A 23122-nucleotide genomic window follows, 5' to 3' on the forward strand; every position below is an offset into this window, starting at 1 on the left:
ATTTAAATTCATTTAACTGAATTATTAATCTTACATTAATAAGTAAAACATTTTAAATAACCCGACAATGCTTGTAAAAATTGAACAATCAAAAATAATAAACTTTTTCGTACTATTTTCAACAATTTTAAATTATCCAAGTCTGTTTATTATATCTTTTCATTTGGGACAATTTAGAATTAATCTTAAAAGGAAATAAATAAGGAAATTTCATTTCATCATGTGATTCAACTTCACCGGAAATAAGCCAAATATGAGAAGAAATAAAGAGATTTAAAGTGCAAACGAATGTTTCTCATTAAAATAAATATGCTTTTTTTTTTTTCTTTATTTCATTCATAAAAATTTAATTCATTAATTAATTAGCAAAAATTGTTGAATAATTTACGAAAAAAGAAAAAACTTTCCATATTGAAAGAAACTAATTGATATGATAAAAATGAAATATTTGTTTTCTTTTTTCTTCTTTTCCCATTTTCATCATTTGACAAAAACAAGTTTTTTCGCTTTTTGCTTTAAACTCTCATATTTGTTCAAAAATTCTTTTCAAAAAAAAAAAAAAACAAAAGAAAACATTTTTTAAAGTGTTCATTTCGTTTTGTGAAACGATCCCTTTTTTTTCTCCGCTTTTTTATTCTCAATATTATAAATCAACTCGTATCAATTTTTAATATCGTTATCACTACCGTCATCATCATTATTATCAATCATCATCGTCATCACTATTACCATTACTTTCATTCATCATCATCATAATTATTTTCATCACCATCGTCATTATTATCATTATTGTCATTCAATTACAATACACGTATGTTTCATCCTTAAAATCTTCCGTCTCTTATTTTTGTTTATATGTTCCTTTTATTTATTTAACTTTCTTGCTGTAAACTTTTCCTCATTTTTGTTATTAATTTGGCGGAATATTGTTGCATGTCATTTGCGCTCATGCACTTTATACATACATATTTTAAATGAAATGCTATTTGTTTTAATTGAAGTGCATTAATATAGCAAATTAATAAAATATTTTCACATTTTATTATCGAATCATTTAAAAGAAAATTCTTTTCATACTTCTTTTTTTTTATTTCTTTGTAATTATTAAGTACTGTTTTGTTTGTTTACTTTAAAATTAATCAGCAGATTTGTAATGAATGTTTGATTTGATTTTGATTCCTCGTCGTTAAAATGAGACGATGAGTCATTCTCAGATAGTTTACAAAAAGTCTAAATGTGAAATGTTTGATTGTTTATTTCCTGACAGATAATGTGTGAAACAACTGCGCACTTACTTTCCTATTTGCAGGCGGTCTTTCTTTTTTTTTTTTTCTTTTGCAAAAGCTATAATAGTGTTTATAATTAACTCTTATGGCTTATTCTATGATTTCTCACCTATTGGAAGTTGGAAAAGAAATGCCCGAAATTCAAGTAGACAAATTCTGAGAATCATTAATAAACTGCTAGCAAATTTCTTCTGCTCTCTTTGTGTAACAATTAACTAACACCACATGAGCGGAATTGTCCGTTTGGTTTTTTTTTTTTCTTAAAAATGTTAATCATGAGCGAAATATCGAATTCATGATAATTTTAGGCCATGGGACATATTGAAATGAGGATAAGATTGAGATGTCACATTAAATATTGTTTTATTCCGATAGATTAAGAAATAATATTTAGCGATCCTTTTCTATTTCTTTCTTTTTTTTTGTCGAAGTTAGTGATAAATTTGCTAAACTTCTAATTAAAACTCCAATAATTATTTCTAAATTAACATCATTATCATTAAGAAAACTTTAAAAATCATTTCTACATCATCATATCATTCCAAATGAAACATTCCAAGTCACTTATCATTTCTTCATCTATTTTTAACTTTCAAGTCAAACTTTGTATCAAATTTAAAATCAGATTTTTCATAGAAAGTTAATAATATTTTAACTTGTCATATAAATTACAAAATAGAACTTGGCATAATCGTAGCATTTTTCTTTCCTTCTTTTTTTTTTTTGAATCCAGGAGTACTCATCCTATTTTATCATGATTTTTTTAAATTTATACACATAGTTACATTCTTTTTCTTCTACAACTTTAAGTGATAATTAAGAAAAAGATAAGATATCAGTTCAAATAGAAGGATTATGCCTTGCTCATTTATTAACTTGTTCATTTATCTTCATCACGATATGACATAATGATATGATATGGTATCTTTCACTTTCTTAATCCATATTATTATCATCATTCTCAAAGGATTTCAATGTTAGAAAAAAGCTAAGTCTTGAAGATATAACATAAATTAGCTATTCCTAGCATTTACATTCGCTTTAGTCTAATAAGTTGGATGAAATTTGCTAAAAGTTTTGATGAAATGTTATCAGAACAAACAAACATAAAAGCCGAAGAATGAAAATTCATGCAAGTTGAGAAGTTTTAATCATATTGATTAAAGCTAAAAGATTTCAGTCAACAATGAATAACAAATAATGCGGATTTAAATGAAATATTAATCTTTCAGTTGAATTCACTAAAAATGTTATTAGTAAACATACAATCATTACGTGATGGGTATAACTTAATGTTATCATATATGCTATCAACAATTTCATAATAGTTTTTAAGACATTTAAATTTCAAGAAGAATCAAACTTCAAGAAAATTATCTTTGCTGATAACAATAATAAGTTATACAATACTTGCATATCATAAGTACCACTCACTTATTTATTTATTTACTTATTTACATCTACAATTTCCCTTTCTCTTTTTCTCCTTTTCACCTCGTCTCTTCTCTCATTTTCTCTCTCTCCCTCTCTCCTTCTATCCTAATCTTCTTCAAACTTATACTACTACGACACTTCTTGTCTAATCTATCCTCTCTCTCTCCCTCCCTCTCTCTCTCTCGTACTCTCGTAAACTAGCATCATATCATTCTATATCTATTTTTACGGACCATGCGCCACTTGTTAAAAATAGGCTCCTTGCGATAAATTTTTGAGTGAATTATGTGTCCATACGGCTTTGTTTGTTTGTTTATTTGTTTGTTATTTACTTTCTCGTTTGTTTATAGTTTGTAGTTTACGGCGTTAAATTTAATTGAAATTTCTACATTTAGTTTAATTTTGAATCGTGAAAACTGATACGTGTAATTTATAATTTATTGCGTGTATTTTTGTCATTTTAATTATATATGCTTTTATTATTTGTTACAGTTTTAATCGTAGGAATTAATCTTTTCATTAGTTAGCTCTGTGACGTATTCAAAGTATTTGTGTATATTTATGTAAATTTATATGTATGTGAATTTCATTGGTTGCTTTTGTAAATGCATTTAAAATAATTTGCGTGATTTTGAAATATTGCGTAACTTCTATATTGCTAAATAATTATAATAGGACTAGCATATAGGTATCATTTCCAGGTTGGCATTGCTTCCTTCTGCAGCATAAAGGGATGTTAGCAGCGCGAACACAATTATGACAACAACTTACTCAGTACATCCTCCGGGAGCAACCGCATCAAGGGGACTTCTGTCTCATCATCACCACTCCCACTCACCGCACCACCAACAACGACGTCACCAGACGCCATCCCTCGATTCTTTCCGCACTGCTACCACGATTATATCACCCTCATCTTTGCAACGTATTGTTAACGGTATTGACGGTACTGCTACAACCGCAACTCCACCTGCTGCTATCGGCATTATCCCACCACCAGCACCTCCGTTCGACACTTTTGCTGCTCCGAATCCTGCTATCGCTGCTCTGAACGGTACAATTTGTAGGCCATCATCATCAGACTGCGGTGGTTCATCATCTGGTCTTGGTGGTATGACCAAAACCGATATCATATCATCGGACGAATCATCACTGGCCAGGTTCTTTCTCTTTCATCTTCCCTGCTCAAAAATTTAATTCTCGACAAACTGCTAACAAAATCTGATCGTTACCTGTTCAGTAAAGTAAGCGGGTATCTCTGTGCTGTTATGAACTCTTCCAAACTCCATCTGTTCATTCGCATATTTCCTGATATTATTAGTAGTAGAATTAGCCTTTATCAAGATAAAAATGAAAAGAAAATTACAAAGAAAATGTTAAGGATTTTTTTTTCTAAGCTTCTAGTGGATTTTAAAGTGGAAAGTTGTATTTAATCCAGATGTTAAACAGTTCTTTTTTTCATTTTTATCAAAAAACTGCAAATAAATCAAGGATTTAATCTAGCATTTAATGAATCATTAATAGTAAATTATCTGCTTAAAACAGAGCAAAATCATCTATACGCCACGGTGAGCATTAGCTTGGTGAACACAAAATTCTACTTTTTTAATATTATCGTGTTTCGCAAAAAAAGATATATATCTTTGCATCAACCTTCGAATTGGGTACTGAATGTCAGCCAAAAATTGTCATTTAAAACTAATGAATGTTTTGTTTTTTTCCTTTTTATTTTTTTTTTTTTTTCTTTTTGATTTATTCTAGAAGATGTGAATGGAATTTCTTTCTCATGATAACTTCGATTAAATAAATTCTAAAATTACCTGAAAGTTCTAGATGGCTGGTTGAGAAATGGAGGTGTAAAAAAGTTTACATTATTTTGATATTTTTTCTAATTTACGATACTCCGTTGAACTAGATGGAATTCATGGAAGGTATACGGAAGTATTGTGACTCACTTTTTGTACTAAAATGCCGTTCAACCCATGTCAAATTGTTGCACTTTTTGTCGGTCAGCGTGAACGATTGTCGCATCGAAATGGATGTGAAGTTTCTTTTTATTTAAAAGAGACCTGTGTTTTCTCTTTTAAAGGAGTTTTCAACTAAGCAGATTAAATTACTGCGACTTGAGTGCCATATCACGCCGTTTTACTGTACACAACAGATTTTATTAATCACTCAATAAATTCCATTATTGAAGCTTCATTAACTCTCAAAAGGATTCGTAGAAATTTTGCGGCAATATCTAGTCCAATTATTCCATTGATACGAATAGATGAGGTTAAGCAGATGTTGAAGATAGGAACAGGGAGCAACTTCAGTAGCAATTTGATTAAGCAATCATTTGAAACAAAATATCAGGCATAATTTGGTATAGACACTAAGTCTTTATGGATGGATAGTTAATAGCATATAGCATTTATAAATGAGTTCATAATGTAAAAATTTGAATGATTTAATTGAGTCAAACAGTCTTTTTTTTTTTTTTTTTTGTTGTAGGCATTATGGCTTACAAAAACAGATGAATTTACAACTGCTGAACCTGTAGACATAATATTGATAAAATTTGTTATTTTTTTTCATTAATTTTTCTAATTCTCTTTCTTTTTAAAATATTGAAAGGAAAAATGCAAATTGGTTGAAAATTAATGCTTCAGCAATATTTTGGTGTTTGAACATTTATGTTTCTGTAGTTATTATTGCAGGAAATCATAATTGTACTGTTTTGGTATTTTGCACACCTATTGATTATAGGATTATTTAACTGGGTCCATAGTTTAAATATTTTACTTGTCAAGTTAATGGACAGAATGGTTGTTTCTGTGGATTATTTGATCATTTTAAACATGGAAAAATTAGTTAAATTGTTTATATTTTTAGATTCACATTCTATTAAATTTTGTATAAGGTTCATAAAGATTTGATGGGTGATGTAATTCTGTCTTATTACATGAAAGTTTTGTGTCAATTCTTTTACTTTTTTCTTCATTTTCGTCCTCCTTGTCACACAGTTATTACCTGCTAATTTATCAGTGTTTTGGAGAAATATTGAAAGAAAACTACATTTAAAAAGAATGGAAGAGAAGAAAAGTTGTATTAAGCAAGTAAGTTGTATTAACTTAAATAACTTTAAATTGAGTGATATATTGTTATACTGAATGGAAAAATGTTAGAAAAAAGATTTGATTTGATATCGGAATTTATTACTCATATTTATTACTTAGCTGAGTTTTTTAATATAAATTATTTACAGTTTAAAATAATTGAAGAAATGTCAGGAAGAACCACATTTAAAAAGAATGTAAAAATGTTTTTTTTTTTTTTTCTGATTATCATCAGCAGATCTTTGGAATTTGCAAAACGTTTGACATATTTTGTCTTAAGAAGAATATGAGTAATAAAAAGGACCCACGATATGTCGAGCAGTTTTTGCTAGCATTAGCAATGGAAACACAAATGATATAGGAAAGTAATAGAAACTCTTTGCTTTTATTATATTTTTCAAATTTTTACTTCACTTTTGCTGGGACTCACATGCATTTATAGTAATTTTTGCTAATGTTTATTTTTTACATTTAATGTTTAAAGCTTTTTCAAAATACGAAAATATTACATCTTTAAAAAGTTTAGTCTTGTTTTCAGCATTGACCTATTACATTGTCATCATTTTATATTTGTGCAGTTGCATGTGTGCTTTTTTTCTCTTAGTAAATTGCAAAACTACAACAAGGAGTAAATTTTTTTTTTACATTTCAATCACTTTATTTGCACTTCCTCAGCAAATGACCTTATCAGCGAGATAAGCATTGAATGCAGTAAAGTGTACTTTTTCAGAAGCTCACTTTAACTTATCTCTTAAACCAGTACTTTCTGATTTGTTTGAATAAAAATACAGGTTAAAAGTTTTAACTGCGGCAGTAAGTGAAGTGGGCAGCTTAGAGGAATGTTTATTGTAATTACTATGGAATGCCAATATTTAACTGCGGTTGCAGCTGCAGAAATATATTTGATATATTCGTCATTTAAAAAAAATGTTATATATTTGGCAAAAAATGTATTCTCGAAAAGTGTGATGTATGCAATTTTCTGGATATTAGTCACATCACTTACCGCCTTCTTGTCTTATTTACTGCTGATCACATTACAAATATTTTTTTTTTTTTTTTGATAATTAATTGTGTGATATTTGCCTCCCGGATTCTAAACTATGTGAACATTACGAAGCAGTCAAGTATTAGATAATTAATTGTGAAAGAAATGTCTGTGATGTAATCGGGGATGAGGAGGGCATAGTAGAAGAAACCAGTATAAATTTGAGTTATAATTTTGGAGTCATACACAAAAATATTTCTGCTAACAAGATTAACAAGATTAGTTGTTCAAAATCAGGATTTTTTTTTTTTTAATTTAAAAGAGAAAATGATTAGAAATTCAAATTGAAATGAAATATTAGATTCTGCATATTTGCAATCTGCAGTCTTGTTTTTATTTACCAATTTATGAATTTAATTTTATTGACAAGTAAAGAAAGTTAACGATATCATTAAAACTAAAATAAAAACTTCCACCAAAAGAAGTGGAAGAGGTAGAAGAAATTAAATACAAATTAAAGAATATAATTTGTGAATGAATATTTTGTAAATTCAATTTTTGGTTGTAATAGTATAAGAAAGTGACAAGAAGAGAGAGAAAAGGAAGATGATCTTAATATTGGTACTTAGCTCTAATATCTGATGAACGAAAATCAGAATCCTGAATCTGACAGTGATTCTGTTAGATCCTGGACCATGGACCATGATGATTACTGAAAAAAGTTTTAATTTTTGGAATTTTTTTTACCGGGTAGTCGTAATAAAGAAAAAAAAAAGTGTTATAATTCCACAATCGCTGTTTACTTTGCATACAGCAAACAAATATTTTGTTTGCTGTATGCAATTTCCTTAACAAAACCTATTAAAAAGGATTAGCAATTTAAAGAAAAAGAAAATTTCTTGGAAGCATTTCAAAAATTATCGTTAATCATTTTTTCATTCGTTGTTGTCATTTTTCCTTTTTAATTTTCTACCCTTTTTCCCTTTCTTTCTCCTTAATAATTAATAGTATGTTAGGAATAACTGAGCGTAAGTTTTTTTTTTTTTCTTCATATTTCTGCTCATTAAAATAAGGTTGACAGTCACGGAAATGATTAATGTAATCAAAAAAGTATCGTTATTTTTGCATTTTCGATACATCATTGGGAGACAGGGAGGGGACAGGATAATGGACCTATGTCTTGAAAAAGCCACATATCATTAAAAATAACAATTTACGACAAATTGCATCGAACCTGTTCTATGAAAATTGTTGATATTTCGATATCTCATGTTCCTCATATCATTGGAACATCACTGAATTAATCTCCTTTTTAACTCCTACTATTAAAATCTTGGACAGAAAAGAGAGATGATTTGAAAAAGAAAATCAATAGAAGCCTTGATGTATTGGTACTTGGATTTATCACTAGGCACTAAATTTTCCAAACATTTCTATTAGAAAGAGCAATTTTAAGCATATAGAATTTTTGACATCTAAATTTGCTGTTGTTTAATTGAAATTCATATATTTTAGCTCAGTATTTCCTTTCCTCTATCACCGTTGCTATCTGTTGAGAAGGCTTTGGAAAACTGAGTGAAAGATTAAAACTTATGAATTGTAGAATTTGAACATTGAACTTGAACGTAAAAATATTTTGCTTTCATAATAATTTCCATTGCTTTTAAATCACTTCAGGCAAATATTTTAATTTGATACCTCAAGTTAAATGTTTTTAATATCACAATTGTGGCAGTTTTAAACTGAGAAGCACTTGCAGTGTCACTTTTCCTTTATTGTTTCATGCTACCAAATTTGCTGAGCTATACGAGGCTCCTTTCATTAAAAATAATCAAAATTTTGTATTTGAATTAGATATGGTTCGTTAAAATTAAAACTTTTTTATTGTAATATAGTTTATTAAATTTCTAAATCAAAAATTCCAATCCATTTTGGCGTTTGAGTAGAGGATAGTGAATAAAATAACTGTCCTTCACCCATTTCACTTATTAATTGAATTTATTAATATATTTATTTGTAGTGACGCACCGGTGGGAGTAAGGAACGCTTGGGTGATACCTCATCCGGTGCTTCTGAATAACACCGTATCATCAATGTTCATGTCCTGCAATACTGTTCCGACGTCTTCCACCTCGCCAACTCCTATGTTTTTTGATCACGGTAAGTTCATTTACATTACTGTTGATTTAGAAAAAAATCAAAATCAAAGTTTATGGCTAATTAACCATTGCATTGTGTCATGATTCAGTCTTCAAGAAATATAAAAATTTCAGTAGGAAATGTTCGAAGACACTACCATCTTAACTTTTTTTAATTTTGTTGTTTCCGATGCAAATTTTGCACAAATTTTCAGCTCACAATAAAATCATTTAATAAAAGATATTTTTTTTTTTTTTTCGTAGGTTTATTTAAGTAAATTAGTAAATAACCCACTAGAAAACTGAAAAGTTTGTTTTGACTATTCTGCAATGTACATGACTTATTTCTTTGAAAATATTTATTTATATGTTATTTTTGGATAATGTTATCTTGTCAAATACCTCGTGTTTCTTTTATTAATGCACTTTGTCTTTACCAATAAAACTTGTTGAAGATGAAATGAACCTAAAAGAGTTTGTTGGTTTTGTCTTTAGGAGTAATAAAAGTATAAGTCGTACATGTAGATTAATGTTTTCATAACTTAGAACACTTACAGGAATCATTTAATTTGTAAATTAATGAAGTGATAAGATAGATGAACAAAGTTTTTGTGAGCAATTACGAGTTAGAAATGATATCCCAAAATAAAATTTTTTGTCTGACGTTCTTTCCCGTTCTTCCTCTACTGACGTAAGTTTTTCCGTGGTTATTTCTTTCTATGAATATTTGAAGAATGTGAAACAGTCATCCTTCTCCATCCTGTTTTAACCTTAATTAGATGACATTTTTTCTTGTTTCGTTGATTTCACGATCATGTCGGGAATCTTTAAGGTTATTTTTCTGCTCTCTCCATTTGGTTTCTCGGCGCTGCATCTCGATCGAAAATACGTTTTAATGAACTGAACTGTTGTCGTCTTGGCTAATTAATAATAATAATTACCAACCGCATCTAACTATAGTTCGTAATATGAAAAAGATACTAATCTATTTGAAGAATAACCTTTTATTGTGTCTGATATTGGTTAAAAAGTCTTACTTAGTTCGACTTCTTATGTAATACCTCTCGAGAAAACAACGCCCATTTCTTTATCAACGTTTATTTCTTACTTTTCTCATCCACATTGCACTTTTCATTATATTATATAATGCTTCTCTATTGGTTTGATGTTAACATTTGCATAATTTTCTCTTCGTGGTGAAAGAATGTCGATCTGTAAATGTTTCTTCTCCGGAGCAGATTGCATTAAGAAAGCAATGGTCCTAGTTTACTGTGTCTGGAGAATCGACTTTCTAATGTTAATGTTATTGTAATTAAATTTTTATCAGAAAGTGATGATCAGATATAGGCTTTTTCTCGCAGTGTTATTTAGGATGCTAAGCAAGTCAACACAACTGTCTTAGGCTTTCTGTCCTGCATTCTCTAGTAGGATGTGTCACCTCCACTACGTCTAATTTATTGCTTTTGAGATCAATCGAAAAGTGATATACTGGAAATGACATCATACTTCGTATTTTGCTGACCTTCGAGATTGTCACTGCGCTATTAGCTCCATTTATTATTTAAAAGCTACATACTTGATCCAGGATCTATCATAGCTAATTTCTGTTCTTTTGATTTTATTTTGCATTATCATATAGTCAAAAATTTGCACAGATATAGATATTTCCATGATTTTGAAAAAAAAAAAAAAACGGATAAGTCTGTTTAATTTATCACATTTTTCAATTGTATTCAATGATTGATAAGTAGCATTTGCATTGCATCTATTAACCATGCACTATTGTATGATACAGTAAAAGAATAGGAAATGGGCAATGGTTCATTCCAAAAAAAAAAAAATCCACAACATTGTTTTGTAGAATTTTCTATATGAAAAAGGGGAAAAATCATATACATTTCAAATTCAGCATGGATGCAATTCACTATTAAAATTTGTACCCTTTTTGCTGAAAAGCGTAAAGTCGTATAGGAGAAGTGATATGTAGAAGTAGAAGAGGCAGTTATCGGTGTATATCATCATTTCTTAAGTCCTGGTTTCATCACTTCTCCCACCTATCATGTACCATTCTTTTGATTGAAAAAAAAAAAAAAAAAAAATGTTTGAATGTTATACCAGCTGGGGAGCTGACAGTTTGCTACGCGCTAATCGCACTAACATTTAATCATCTCTTTATATATCATTTTCTTGATATTTAAAATGCTGCTTCATTCAGTTACATTGCTCATAAACTTTAATTCTTTTTTTTTTTTTTTTTTGGCGAAATTCAGGTTTGTACAAAATTTGGGTTGAAATTTTTTTTTAATTGGTGGCCACTGAAATTTCAAATTTCTTTTATCGTAATAAAAAAATTAAAATTGTTTGAAGGATTTAGTGAGAACATATCGTTTTGACGTTACTTTTATCGGAAAAGAACACTATACATGTGTTACAATAGGTATAGAAATTATATGTATATATATAATAACCATACTTCAAAAAATTAATAAAAACAATCAAACTGCAAGGTTCTAATTCTTATCTTTTGCCATGAAATATATATGCATAATTTTGCATAATATTTCAAATGCAACTACTTTTGTTTTTCTGTGCGGTTGTTTTGCAATCTCTACAAATGCACTGGAAAGTAGATTGTAAGCAAAGATTTTTTTTTTTGAATAGTTTAAGATAACCTAGTTACCTTCATCTTTTTTTCACTGCAAGGATCAGTAAGGTAATTTATTAGGCCTTCTCTCATTTTTAAAGCTAAGTCGAAAATTCTGCATTAATATCAAAAAAAAGAAAAAAAAGCTATTTCAATTGCGAAGATAGAACGAACGTAGAATAGCAAAATATTCATTAACATCATATCTATCTACCGATAAAATATCATAAACATTTGATTTATTAATCATGATAACCTTTGTTACATTTCAGATCCATTTCAAGGTATCTTTTGAATGTATAAATATAGATTCGGAAATATTATGCTGTTCCATTTTAGAAGGATCACGTTTAAATTTAGTATTACTTAAAAGTTCAAATTTCAGTTTTAAAATCTTCGAAAATGGATATCCAAAACGTGTTTCACATTTCAGTACGAGGCAACATCAATGTGACACAACGTGCGCCAACCTCCATTGGTAGTAATGACCTTTTTGTACATGTGCAAACCGGCGAGACCCTCTCGATCGTTATAGGGAACGACGTTCAACATATCTCAGGTTTGCTTCACCCAATTTTTATGTTTTTTTATGGTCAAGAATGTTTTCAGTTCGAAATATAAATTCTTACTTTTAAAATTGGCATAAATTGAAGTGAAATGTTTTAAGGCCCAGCAACGGTGCGTATGGTAAATCAGGCAGGTATGTCACCATCTGCTCTTCCACTGCATGTTCCACCCGGACATATGGTTCAGCAAATGGTTGATGAACAGGTATTTTTTCAACAATGTTGGAGCATAGTTTAAATCATTCCTAAGGTTTTTCTAGACTAAAAACTAATCTGCGCCTTCTCAAATATTTTTAAGATCAAAATTCTAGTTGCATTACATTGCCTTTTTGTGAAACGCTGATAAAGGTCTTAAAGGTTTTTTTATTGTTCTTTTCTTTATTCGAAGACTAGAAATGCCGAGCTGGGGGTTAATATTGGGAGGCGATTGATGAGCCCATGAAGTTTCGTGTTTTTTTTTTATTTTCTGTATAATATCGTTTAATGCTGCGGCCTGAGGCTAAGGCATGGCAGGCCTAATTAGCCTATAGACGTGGTAGAATAATCGGTAATTTACATTTCTATAATCATGTTAGCGGAATGGCTTGGAAAGTCATATCTTAATCATAAATCACATTATTTAAGCTTTATCGATGATTTCTTGTGCCGTAACTGATGGAAAATTATAGGGCGTCTTGCGTCATTTGATTTTATCACCAGAAGCTACTCCTGGATCGCGCTTGATACCGGTTTGCTTCATTTTTTCTTAAAAATTGTGTCTTCAATTTTTAATTTGAGAAAAGAACAAACTTGCTCTTTTGACGGATTTCATTGCCCAAAGAAAAATTCCAATAATTTTGGAGGAATTTTTATGTGAAGGGATAATAAATTATAAATTTTTCTCGATCAAGAAATTAGATGATGCTGCAGTTAATGGTAGCTTTTATATCAGGCAAATATATAGTTCGGAGGATAGCTGAGATAGAACTGCAAACTGTCATATCTTCTTTTTCTCTAGTACTTTAAATTCATTAATTGCCATCGGATAATTTATTGAAAACAGCATTTCTTTAAGATATATTGATGGTATACTTTGGCTCTGTCAGAGACAAGAAATTACTGGACAGGACATGAAAGTGTTGTGTTTATGAATTAGCCTTCTTTCTTTAGCATGCTTTGGTCTATAGAAACGAAATCATTACAAAGATAAATATATATTTATATGAGTATATGAATACATGAAATATTTTGGCCTCTACATACTTCAGAACAGATAAGATATAAAATTTCATTCCTTATCACTTTTCACCAGACTTCTAGTTGAGTGTTTCGAGTTTTTTTTTGATAAGCGATCATTCATTCTGAAAAGAATGATTTATGTGGATGGTTGGTTTGCTTAAAATATGCTAACTTTGAGTTGAAAAATTCCAATTTTAACGGAAATAATTCAGAAAAATTATCTTCTGCAATTTTTTTTTTTTTTTTTTTTTAGTAATTGCAAGAGAATAAAAAAGCAAGGAATATACATAGTTTGATATAGTCCTATCGACAAATTTTCTTTCTTTTTGTGCTTTTTAGAGCACTCCCTGTTCGAGTGAAAATGACAATGCTTTTTCTTCCCTATTATTTGTATTTAAAATCTCTAAGACTTTACTTTTAATCTTTTCATCAGCAAAAATAAAGTAGGATAAGATATTCTATGACACACGAATAATCATCACAGTTAGATAAAAATAGTTACAGTGTAATAATTTTAGCATAGTTTTATGATTTTCAGACCGTTCCGCCACCAGCGACGATCACCGCAAATACACCACTTCATAATTCGAATGCACCACTGAAACCGTTTGCGCATAATTCACCGTCACCACCTATCGTGCCTCCATATCCACCTCCAACTGTGCCCTACCCTCTTCATAACAATACTGATTTTAGTGAAGGTAAATATGCTTTTCTAGAAATTTTTCATTTTTTGCAGTTCATTTCTGTTACAAGTACCTTATTCTTTTATTTTATGTTGTATGCAGAAATTCAAGAACTTTGCTTTAAACTGGAATAGTTCAGACTTATTTAAGTTTTGAATATGAATAAATGAAGAATAAACTGATGTCTAAAAAAAAGTTAAAAGTATAAATTTTGCGTAAATTTTTGCTATTTTTCAGATAATCTTCGAAAGACCTGGATACCACATGGAAAGAAGTTCGACGGACCACATGTAGTACAAGTACCAACCAATAATGCTGACGATCATGTAAGTATACATCTTAGTAGTCCATTAGAGGTAGTAGGTAACGGTGCATGCAGATCATTAAGACAAAAATGCAAGTTAATTATTCTATTCATTTTCTTATCTATTTACTGTTTATGTGTTGCAGATGGAACTTATCTTTTTACACATTTGCTTTTCATAAAATTTTTCTCAAGAATGTTCTTGAATTACTGTTTGGTAATGTTTATGAGATACTCTGAGAATAGTTTTAATAATTATGAATTTGCTTTAACCTTTAACTTATTCTAGCTCTTCCCAACTATTTATAGTACGGGGATGTTAGAGAAGCGATTACAATAGATTTAGCCGTAGATTTTCCACTTCTTGGCGAATGATTGTTTTGAAAGAAATTTGGTGATAAAGTGGTTTTCGTTTGTACACAGGATTAGACATTGCACCGTTTTACTTGCTTGTGGACAGTAAGTAATGGTTATCCAGATAATTCAGAAATTATATTGTTGTATTCGCAAAATCTGTGATGAATTGAAAACGATGACTAACATGTCGGCTATTCTACGGTAGAAATAACAAAATTTCAAAATAATGCATTTGAATTTAATATTCAGGAACAAAGTCAGTCAGGAGCTTCAGCAAATGAAGAGGAAGAATGGGAGCGGCTCACCGAAATGCTCTCACGAATGCAGTCACCTCAGGTAGAAGAATTGAAACGTGTCAATTTACTTATATTGTTTTTGATTCTTCATCGTTCGATCGACTTGGTAAGTTCTAAAACTTCCAAGTTTCAAATTTTGCTCAACTTTCAGATTCTTCGAGTAGCAGCAAAGGAAGCTGATATTGCATGGCAAGAATTAGATACATCCGAAGCATCTGCTCCTGGTGGACCATTTCCACAAATTGACGCATCCGAATTTACTTACGATATTGTCCTTTTCGAAAGTGTTGGACGGATTGTTAGCAGTTATAGGTTAATTTCATGCCACTATTTTTCTATAAATGAATGAAATTCTCATTCTTTATTGATTATTGGCATTGGAAATACTAAAAATAATGAAAATATTCACTTTTTTTTTCCTCAAGATAAACTTCCTTATCCATGTTGACCCTTTTTTTTCTGTCTTCAAAAATTATTTGAATTTTTTTAAGGCTATTTTTTTCTCTTAAAAGTTACTTTTGAAAAATTATGCGAAAGTTTAGAAATGATAAGAATGATCAAGAAATGCCACTCGTTAACGTTTATATTTTGGCTGTAGTTGTTTTATAATTTTTTGCAAGAACTAACTTGTAGATGTGAGCCTGATTCGGGTAACCGAGTACGCTTATGTCGCCTTCGACCAAATACCGAATATTATGTGCAGCTGAGGGCTTCGCTGGAGGAACGTGGTTTGCAGGGTAATCCATCAACTGCTGTAAAATTCCGAACACTTACAACGGTACCAGAATCTCCGCATCCTCCTCGTCTGGTTTCACGCACGCATAATTCAGTTATTGTTTCGTGGCGTTCTGCTATTGATAACGGTTCACCGATTACATGCTATCGTTTGGAATTGGCATCTGTAAGTGTACCGTAGTAGTAGTATTTGTAGAATAGTAAAAAAAGAAAATAAGTAATAAGCTTTATTAAGTATTGACAAAAATGAATTGTGGGATATTTTTATGACATGTAGGTAAGCTTTCTGCTCATATCTTCATAACTGTCTTAGAGGATAAAGGATAAAGATGATGTCACTTGCATTTTGACATTTGTATAATCCGAATCATTCTCCAAACAAATTTCTCCATTTTTGGCACACTAACCAATTTTATTTTATTCTCTTCCAATGCTATTCGTAATAGGTTGCTAAATTTTGTTTTTTTTTGTTTTCCGAGCTTTTTAATTTTTTTTTTCTTTTTTATAATGTTTAATTGCTTTAGAGCAGTAGTCATTCATGGCATACTGATTTTGAGCAATGAGAATGCAGTTTATAATTTGGTTTTCTATAAAACAATGCTTAATGAGTATATCGTTCATTACTTCTCAGAGTGGACAACGAGAGGAGGAGAATTACGAAACAGTGTATGAAGGCTTAGCAGAACAGTTCAAAATTAAAGGTTTGGCACCGTCAACACGATATCGAGTCCGTCTGACCGCTACGAATAGTGATGGAGATTCTCAACCATCAGCTGCAATTATCGTTTGTACATCAGCACTTTCCCATCCACCGAAGCAACCACATTGTCCTCAGCTTGTTTCTTTATCAGCTAAATGTATTAAACTTTCTTGGAATACTCAACCTCAACATTATTACACGGTTTGTTTTTAATTTTTTAGCTAACTGTCTGGATTTCTTCAAACTTAGATGAGTTAAAAGTAATTCGACTGTTTGACTGTTTATTTAATATTGTATTTCTTTTTAAATGAAATCATTAACCTTGAAATATAATCCTTTTGAAACATATTTCATATGATAAATCTGTCAACTGCTATTTCAAGGGGTCAAAATAAAAGGAATCATAAATAACCATACGAAAATCACAAGAAATCTGATAGGCCTAATGATGAGGCTGTCACTATAACAATATGTTTTTACTAATTTCTCTAAAATTCTATTTTAGTTGGAAATGTGTGATACTCGAACAAATGAGTATTCGGTTGTTTGCGAACGTTCTCAGCTATCTTCATTTAGTGTCAGTGACATTATAAAGTAGGTTGATTTGTCATAATTTTGTAAGCTTTGTTCGTTTGTCATAATTTTCTCGAAAATATTTTTTGCATTATTCTGTAATCTTTTAATAATCATTTATAATTAGATTTCCATAATCTTTTTCCATAATAACATAATCTTTTTTTTTTTTTTTTTTTTACAGTAACCATCAGTACCAATTCCGTTTGATCGCTCATAATGATGCCGGTGACAGCGAGCCATCTGAAGCACTTACTGTTCGTACTCCATCTTCACCGTCCGGTTCGCCTCCCCCGACGCCTTCACGACCACACGTCATTTCAAACAATGAAGCATGTCTTGAAATTGGTTGGAAAACAGGACGTTTAAATGAGAAAGATCTTGCCTTTGTGTTGGAAGGTAGCTCAGATGAGAAATCTTGGACTATGATATACAAAGGTACTGCAATAAGTACACAAATTCATAATCCTGAAATGCGAGCCTTCCGAGTGGCTTCATTGAAAAAACAATTGCAGGTAATTAGTATAGCAATGCTTCTTAAAACGAAGTGACTATTATATTGAATTAATTTATTACAACAATAATAAGTTAAAGAATAAAAACAATGAACCGAAAATTTTATTTGCTATTATTCACAATCGATGAGTTCTTGATCTTATGGTTTTGCATTCTGAAGAGTGGATGGAGTGACACGTTGCGTGTTCGACGTGAGGAAAAACAACGTCTCGTTACGGTTCCGGGACAATGTGCAGCACCTACAATCACTGAAATCTCAAAAGGTTGCCTGCGTGTGCAGTGGAATCCACCGGACAGTGTGATGTCCTCGATAATTTATCAACTCCATCGTGTCAATTTGCAACCTTCCAGTATTATTTATCAAGGTATCTATTTATAATGGTGAGGCAGTTTTGTACGATAAAAAAATCTTCAAGGAATTGTCTGAATACCATCATTCATCTTCAAATTCAGAATTTTAAAACAAATAGCTAATAAAACAAAACAAATTAAATGTCAAAAGCTTTAGTATTGAAAAGTTATTCATCTTAGAAAGTTCACGCTACACACGAATGTTTTAGGGCATAAACTGAAAAAAGCATTTTTGTAAGAAACAGCAAAAAGCAACAGCAAATACGAATTACTATAATTTAGTTTATCCAAATTTCTCCGTCATTTTTGTTTTTAAATCTCTATAATGACTGTGTAGAGTCAATGCATTATATGACTTAAAAGATGAAGGTAATATGTGTGTTTAATAGCATTATGGTTCCTGTACACTATAATAGTAACAATTCCTATAGGTGAAGCGACAATGTTTGACCTCTCAAATTGTGCTCCGGGTGAAGAGATGGAAGTGCAGGTGCGTGCTGTTTCTATTTCTTTCGATGGGAAACGTTTGGAAGGCGAGTGGAGTCGAGTAGCTGTTGGAAGAACCGCCGCACAGCCGCCATCACCGCCAATTGATATTCATGTTGATGCCGATAATGTGCTTCATTGGTCACCGCCAAATAGTACCAATGGAGCACCAATTCTGGAATATATTGTCGAAAGAATTCTTGTCCTCTCTTCATCCACGTCAGTTTTAGAAATTTTATTTTACAGTGCGGATTAAAAGACTTCATTGCACATAGTGCATCTTGCTAATTATAGTCTCTTTTATTACACAAAATAGTTATTTTTGAAAGCACACATCTTTCTTTTTTCTTGTATTTATTTTGTATTTTGTAATTTAAAGCACACATTACGCTTTAAGGCTTACATTTGTCTTGCATGAATTGAGTTTCTTAAAAAATATAAATCACTTATATTATTGTTTGCTTAAATGAATTTTAATGCATTCTTTTTTTAATAATTTTTTACAAATTTTAAGTAGGATTTTGCGAAAATAATACGGCTAATATGGCACCAATTTAGCAATTATTTGTCGAAAATTTTAGATCAAAATCTAAGGGTGACAATGATCAAACGACTAGTGCAAATTGTGGTTGGACAGTGAAACGTGAAAGCGCCGAGGTGCTGAGTATTAGTGTAGCTGATGGACAACCTGGCTGTAAGTATCAACTTAGTGTGTCAGCAGTGAATAGTGGCGGTACAAGTGTTCCCAGTGAGTGCATCTATGTTTCTATTCCTCCCCGCTCACCAGCTGCACCATTGAATTTTCATGCACTTCCACAAGGTATGTTTTATCAATTTTAAAAAGTTTTTTGTTTTTTAAAGTATACTGTTGTTATGTACAGTTAGAATATAAAATTATGATAGAATACAGAGGGATATGGAATGTTTTTGTGTACTTATAAGATTGGTTAGCATATATTCGAAATGAAAAAATTAGCGTCAATTAGTTGCTGATTACGGTATAATAGATCAAATTAGTTTTAGGTTGTAGGCAACTGCAAGCATCATGGCGTGCACCTTGCTGTAATGGAAGTGAAATTTTCGAATATAATATTTGTGTGCTTGATGATTCCTCTGGTAATGAGGTTCGAATGATACAGCAAGAAGCATCTGTATGCGAATGTGTCATCGATTCACTCGAAGCTGGTCACACATATAGGTTAATTTTGATTTCTGTTGTTACTTTTCGCTTTTTTTTTGCCACACTTAGAATTTTTTAAGTTAAGTTCCAAGTTGTCTGATGTTTATTTGTGATAAAAAAAGTTCGATTCTTCCTGTGGGAGTATTCCATTTATTTTATCATTTAGAAATTTGTTTGTCTTGTTTATGCGACATTATAACTAAGTTTAAAATGCTTTTTTTTTTTTACTTTCTTTTCTCAAATAGCGATTTTAGGTTGTCAGTCTATGGCGTAAATGCCATTGGAATAGGTGATCCATCGTGGACAACAGCTACAACACTTGCACCTCCCCCACAGCCTCCTAGTCTGCTCTGTTCTGAAGCAGGTCCGAATTATTTGAAGCTGAAATGGAAACCAAATGGAAATTCATCGGCACTAACCACGACGCAGTATTATTATTATTTGGAGAAAGAGAATGATAACGGAAAATTTTCACCGGTTAATAAATTACAATTAAAATTAAATTTTATAATGCAGTAGTTTAAAATTCTTTTAAGGCAAAAATAAAGTGTATGTTATGATTGCAATTGCATCACAGTTTTTTACTAATTATCTATTTTTATAAATTTTCACAACTTTTATTTAATTTGGAATTGTCTAACTTTATCACTCTGTAGATTTATGAAGGCGATAATCGTTATGCAAAAGTGCGTAACTTAAATGAAAGCACAAAATACCGTTTCCGTATTCGTTGCTCGTCACGAGTGTCGGGTGCTGGTCCTTGGTCTTCACCATTCGAATTTTCAACCGAGCAATTGCCACCTCCGACAATACGATCTGCGCCGACGGTAACGGAAGTTGCATCAGGCTCTTTCCAGGTTGCTCTAATTTTTTTTAGTAAAACTATCTATTCTCCGTTTTTGCCAGAGACATCGAAAAGAAAAAAAAAAAAAAAAAACACTTAAAAATGCATTTTAACTGATTCTATATGAAAATTTTCAAATAGCTTATTATCACATTTGTAATATAAATAATGATGCATAATGAAATTAATATAACAAAATAGTGCGAATGAATTAAGGAACATTCTGAATTCATTATTTAAAACTCAGTGGGTTTTTGAAGCACAGAAAATTTTTGTTCTTCGCAGTTCCAAATACTTATAATGAGTATTTCAGATAATATCATACCATATTTGGCTTTTATTTAATAGCATTCTTATTTTAAGGTAGAATGGTCACCGGTTCGTATATCATCAGCGAATAGTAAAGAATCTTTGCTGTATCGCCTTCAGGTTGCATCTCGAAGTTCTGTTGAACGGTCGAACAATATCTGGAAAACAGTAATCTTTGTTTCAGATATTTAAGAAAGAGTACTAACACTTTCTGCTTTTATTAGTGAATAGAATTGCTGAAATAAAAAATTCATTTGCATTGTTGCTATTAATCAGTCATAACTTTGTTAAAAAATATACTTGAAAGTGCTATAGTAATAAGTGAGAATAAATTTGCTAATGAGTAAGCATCGAATTATTTGTTTATATTGCTAAAATTATTTTTAAGAATGATTGTGAAAAATTTTCTTGCAGGCATACGAAGGTATGTCTACGTCATACTCACTTTCGACATCTGAAAGTGTTCAGCTTCGTGTTCAATGTGTACGGATCAGAGATGGAATTGAAAGCGTTTCAGCACCGTCAGCTATACAATTTGCAACTCCATCACTTGCTGTAATACCTCGTAAAAAGACCCTTGAAGTGACTGAGCAAGAGATGCTTGCCATTCGAGCGCAAGATATTAGCAACGTGCAATGGATCCAGTATCACATTTTATCCGATAAACATTACGCATTTGTCATCCTGGTTGCTTTTAATTTCTCATTTGAATCTCTCATGTTTAATATGAAGTTGAAATTGTTATTTCTACAAAGGATTTAAAGAAGATCACATTTTGTATACTAGTCGTAAAAATTGGTTAATAAAATTTTTAAATATTAAACGATATATCTCTACTTGAATTTGAAAGCCACATTTTTCATGCTTTCCATTTTCAGTTGCTTTTTGCCGGTATCGCATTTGGAGTAGCACTGATACTGGATGCATTGTTATTTGAACAATCGTAATTTGGTGGATATTACATGTTTTCGAAGAGGCGCAACTGGTACAATATCATATGATCATTGCAAAAGTTCATTCATCTTTTCCCGAGAAAAGCTATAAAGAAAAGTCGGAACTTTCTTTTTCTTGTTTCCTATATGAATACCAAATCATTTCGTCCTTTTTCACTCCAATTATATATTTTTATTTCCCATACAGGATGCATTTCTTTACGTCTGCTGCGATAAATAATGTATTGTGATTTATCTCCTTTTTGTTGAAATTTTTTCTCCTCTTTTGTCATTTTGTTTTCCTCGTCTCACAAGCTGTTCCGTTTATGGTTTATCCTATTTTAATTATGACAGTTTACAGAAGGGCAAACAGAAAACCTAGATGGACAATGTATATATTTTCCCTTTATCTTCTTTTTTTTTTTTTTTTTGTTTTTTTGTGCACAGAATTTCCGTCTTGTTCTGATTTTTTTAATTTATTTTTTCCATTTTGCTGTTTTTCTTTTTTTTAAATGTTTGAAACAGCAATTTCATAAATTAATCTTTGGGAATTTTTTGGAGAGCAGTTAATAATAAATTACGCAAAAGTATTTGCATTTGTTCTCGGTTATTTTTTCTTATCTGCTTTTAAAAATAGCATGCTTTTTATTGATACGTAATGACTGGTATCATTATCAGTTTAATCTTTTATCAATCTTGATTGCAGTTAAGTTAATGTAATTTTTCCAAATTTTCCAATTATCTAAATGAAATATTATTAGTTTAAGATAAAATATGCCAAAATTCAATTGGTAGTAAAATAACGTTATTTAGATTCAGCAAATATATATTCACTATCATTTAGAACTTTCTGCCTAATTTTAAATGAAATTTTTATTGCATGCATCGATTCCATTTTTATTACGATATCATTATATTATCTTGTTCTCTTCAAACTTCTCTTGCATTCGTCCACACATATTTTTCTCATGCTTACAACATTTGAATGGTAATTTTGTTCATTTAATTCATGCAGCTCGGAAGTGCCAAAACAATTTGTGGTATTTTATTGCTGTTTTTCTCATTCGATCGTTCATTCAATGAATGAGTCATTCAGTCAGTTATCAAGTTCGCTTCATTCAGCTGTATATTATTTTTGTATATAATAAGCGTAAATAACATCGTAATGTGCATATTGATGCATGCATGCATCAATATGCACATTATGTATTCATTTAAAGTGCTAATAAATTTGTCCCTTTTCCCAAAAGAATTTGTATTTTTTTACAAAAAACAAAAAAAAAAAAAAAAATCTCTTAATTTGAAGACGTATATTATCCTTTTTTTTTCACGTCCATTTTACTTTCCTTTCAAAAATTTGATGCATATCATCTGATTGGTTCATTTTATTCTTTAGTGCAGTGTAACCGGTAATCTATGCAGTGGTTATTGACACTGCTATAATGCTCCTTCATCTTCAGTCCTTTCATGCTTCATCT

General features: G+C 30.7%; 2 protein-coding genes across 2 annotated transcripts; one reads left to right on the plus strand and one right to left on the minus strand.

The window, feature by feature from the left end:
- Window positions 1-3476: 3476 nt before the first annotated feature.
- On the plus strand, window positions 3477-21659 carry Bm2589 (Fibronectin type III domain containing protein; the record flags this gene model as incomplete). The annotated part of the gene is made up of 22 exons (XM_043075597.1): window positions 3477-3880; window positions 8830-8969; window positions 12025-12150; window positions 12259-12362; window positions 12826-12885; window positions 13914-14076; window positions 14299-14387; window positions 14972-15058; window positions 15170-15330; window positions 15652-15919; window positions 16385-16654; window positions 16959-17047; window positions 17211-17541; window positions 17703-17907; window positions 18325-18598; window positions 18961-19199; window positions 19403-19577; window positions 19814-20036; window positions 20216-20416; window positions 20767-20880; window positions 21127-21399; window positions 21591-21659. 22 exons carry the CDS (start codon window positions 3477-3479, stop codon window positions 21657-21659), a joined length of 4065 nt encoding a protein of 1354 aa, XP_042931531.1.
- On the minus strand, window positions 3578-3853 carry Bm10218 (Uncharacterized protein; the record flags this gene model as incomplete). The annotated part of the gene is made up of 1 exon (XM_043075598.1): window positions 3578-3853. The coding sequence occupies one exon, from the start codon at window positions 3851-3853 to the stop codon at window positions 3578-3580; it is 276 nt and encodes a 91-aa protein (XP_042931532.1).
- Window positions 21660-23122: the final 1463 nt, after the last annotated feature.

This window comes from Brugia malayi (genome assembly GCF_000002995.4).
Source record: "Brugia malayi strain FR3 genome assembly, contig: Bm_v4_ChrX_scaffold_001, whole genome shotgun sequence".
NCBI classification, from domain to species: Eukaryota; Metazoa; Nematoda; class Chromadorea; order Rhabditida; family Onchocercidae; genus Brugia; species Brugia malayi.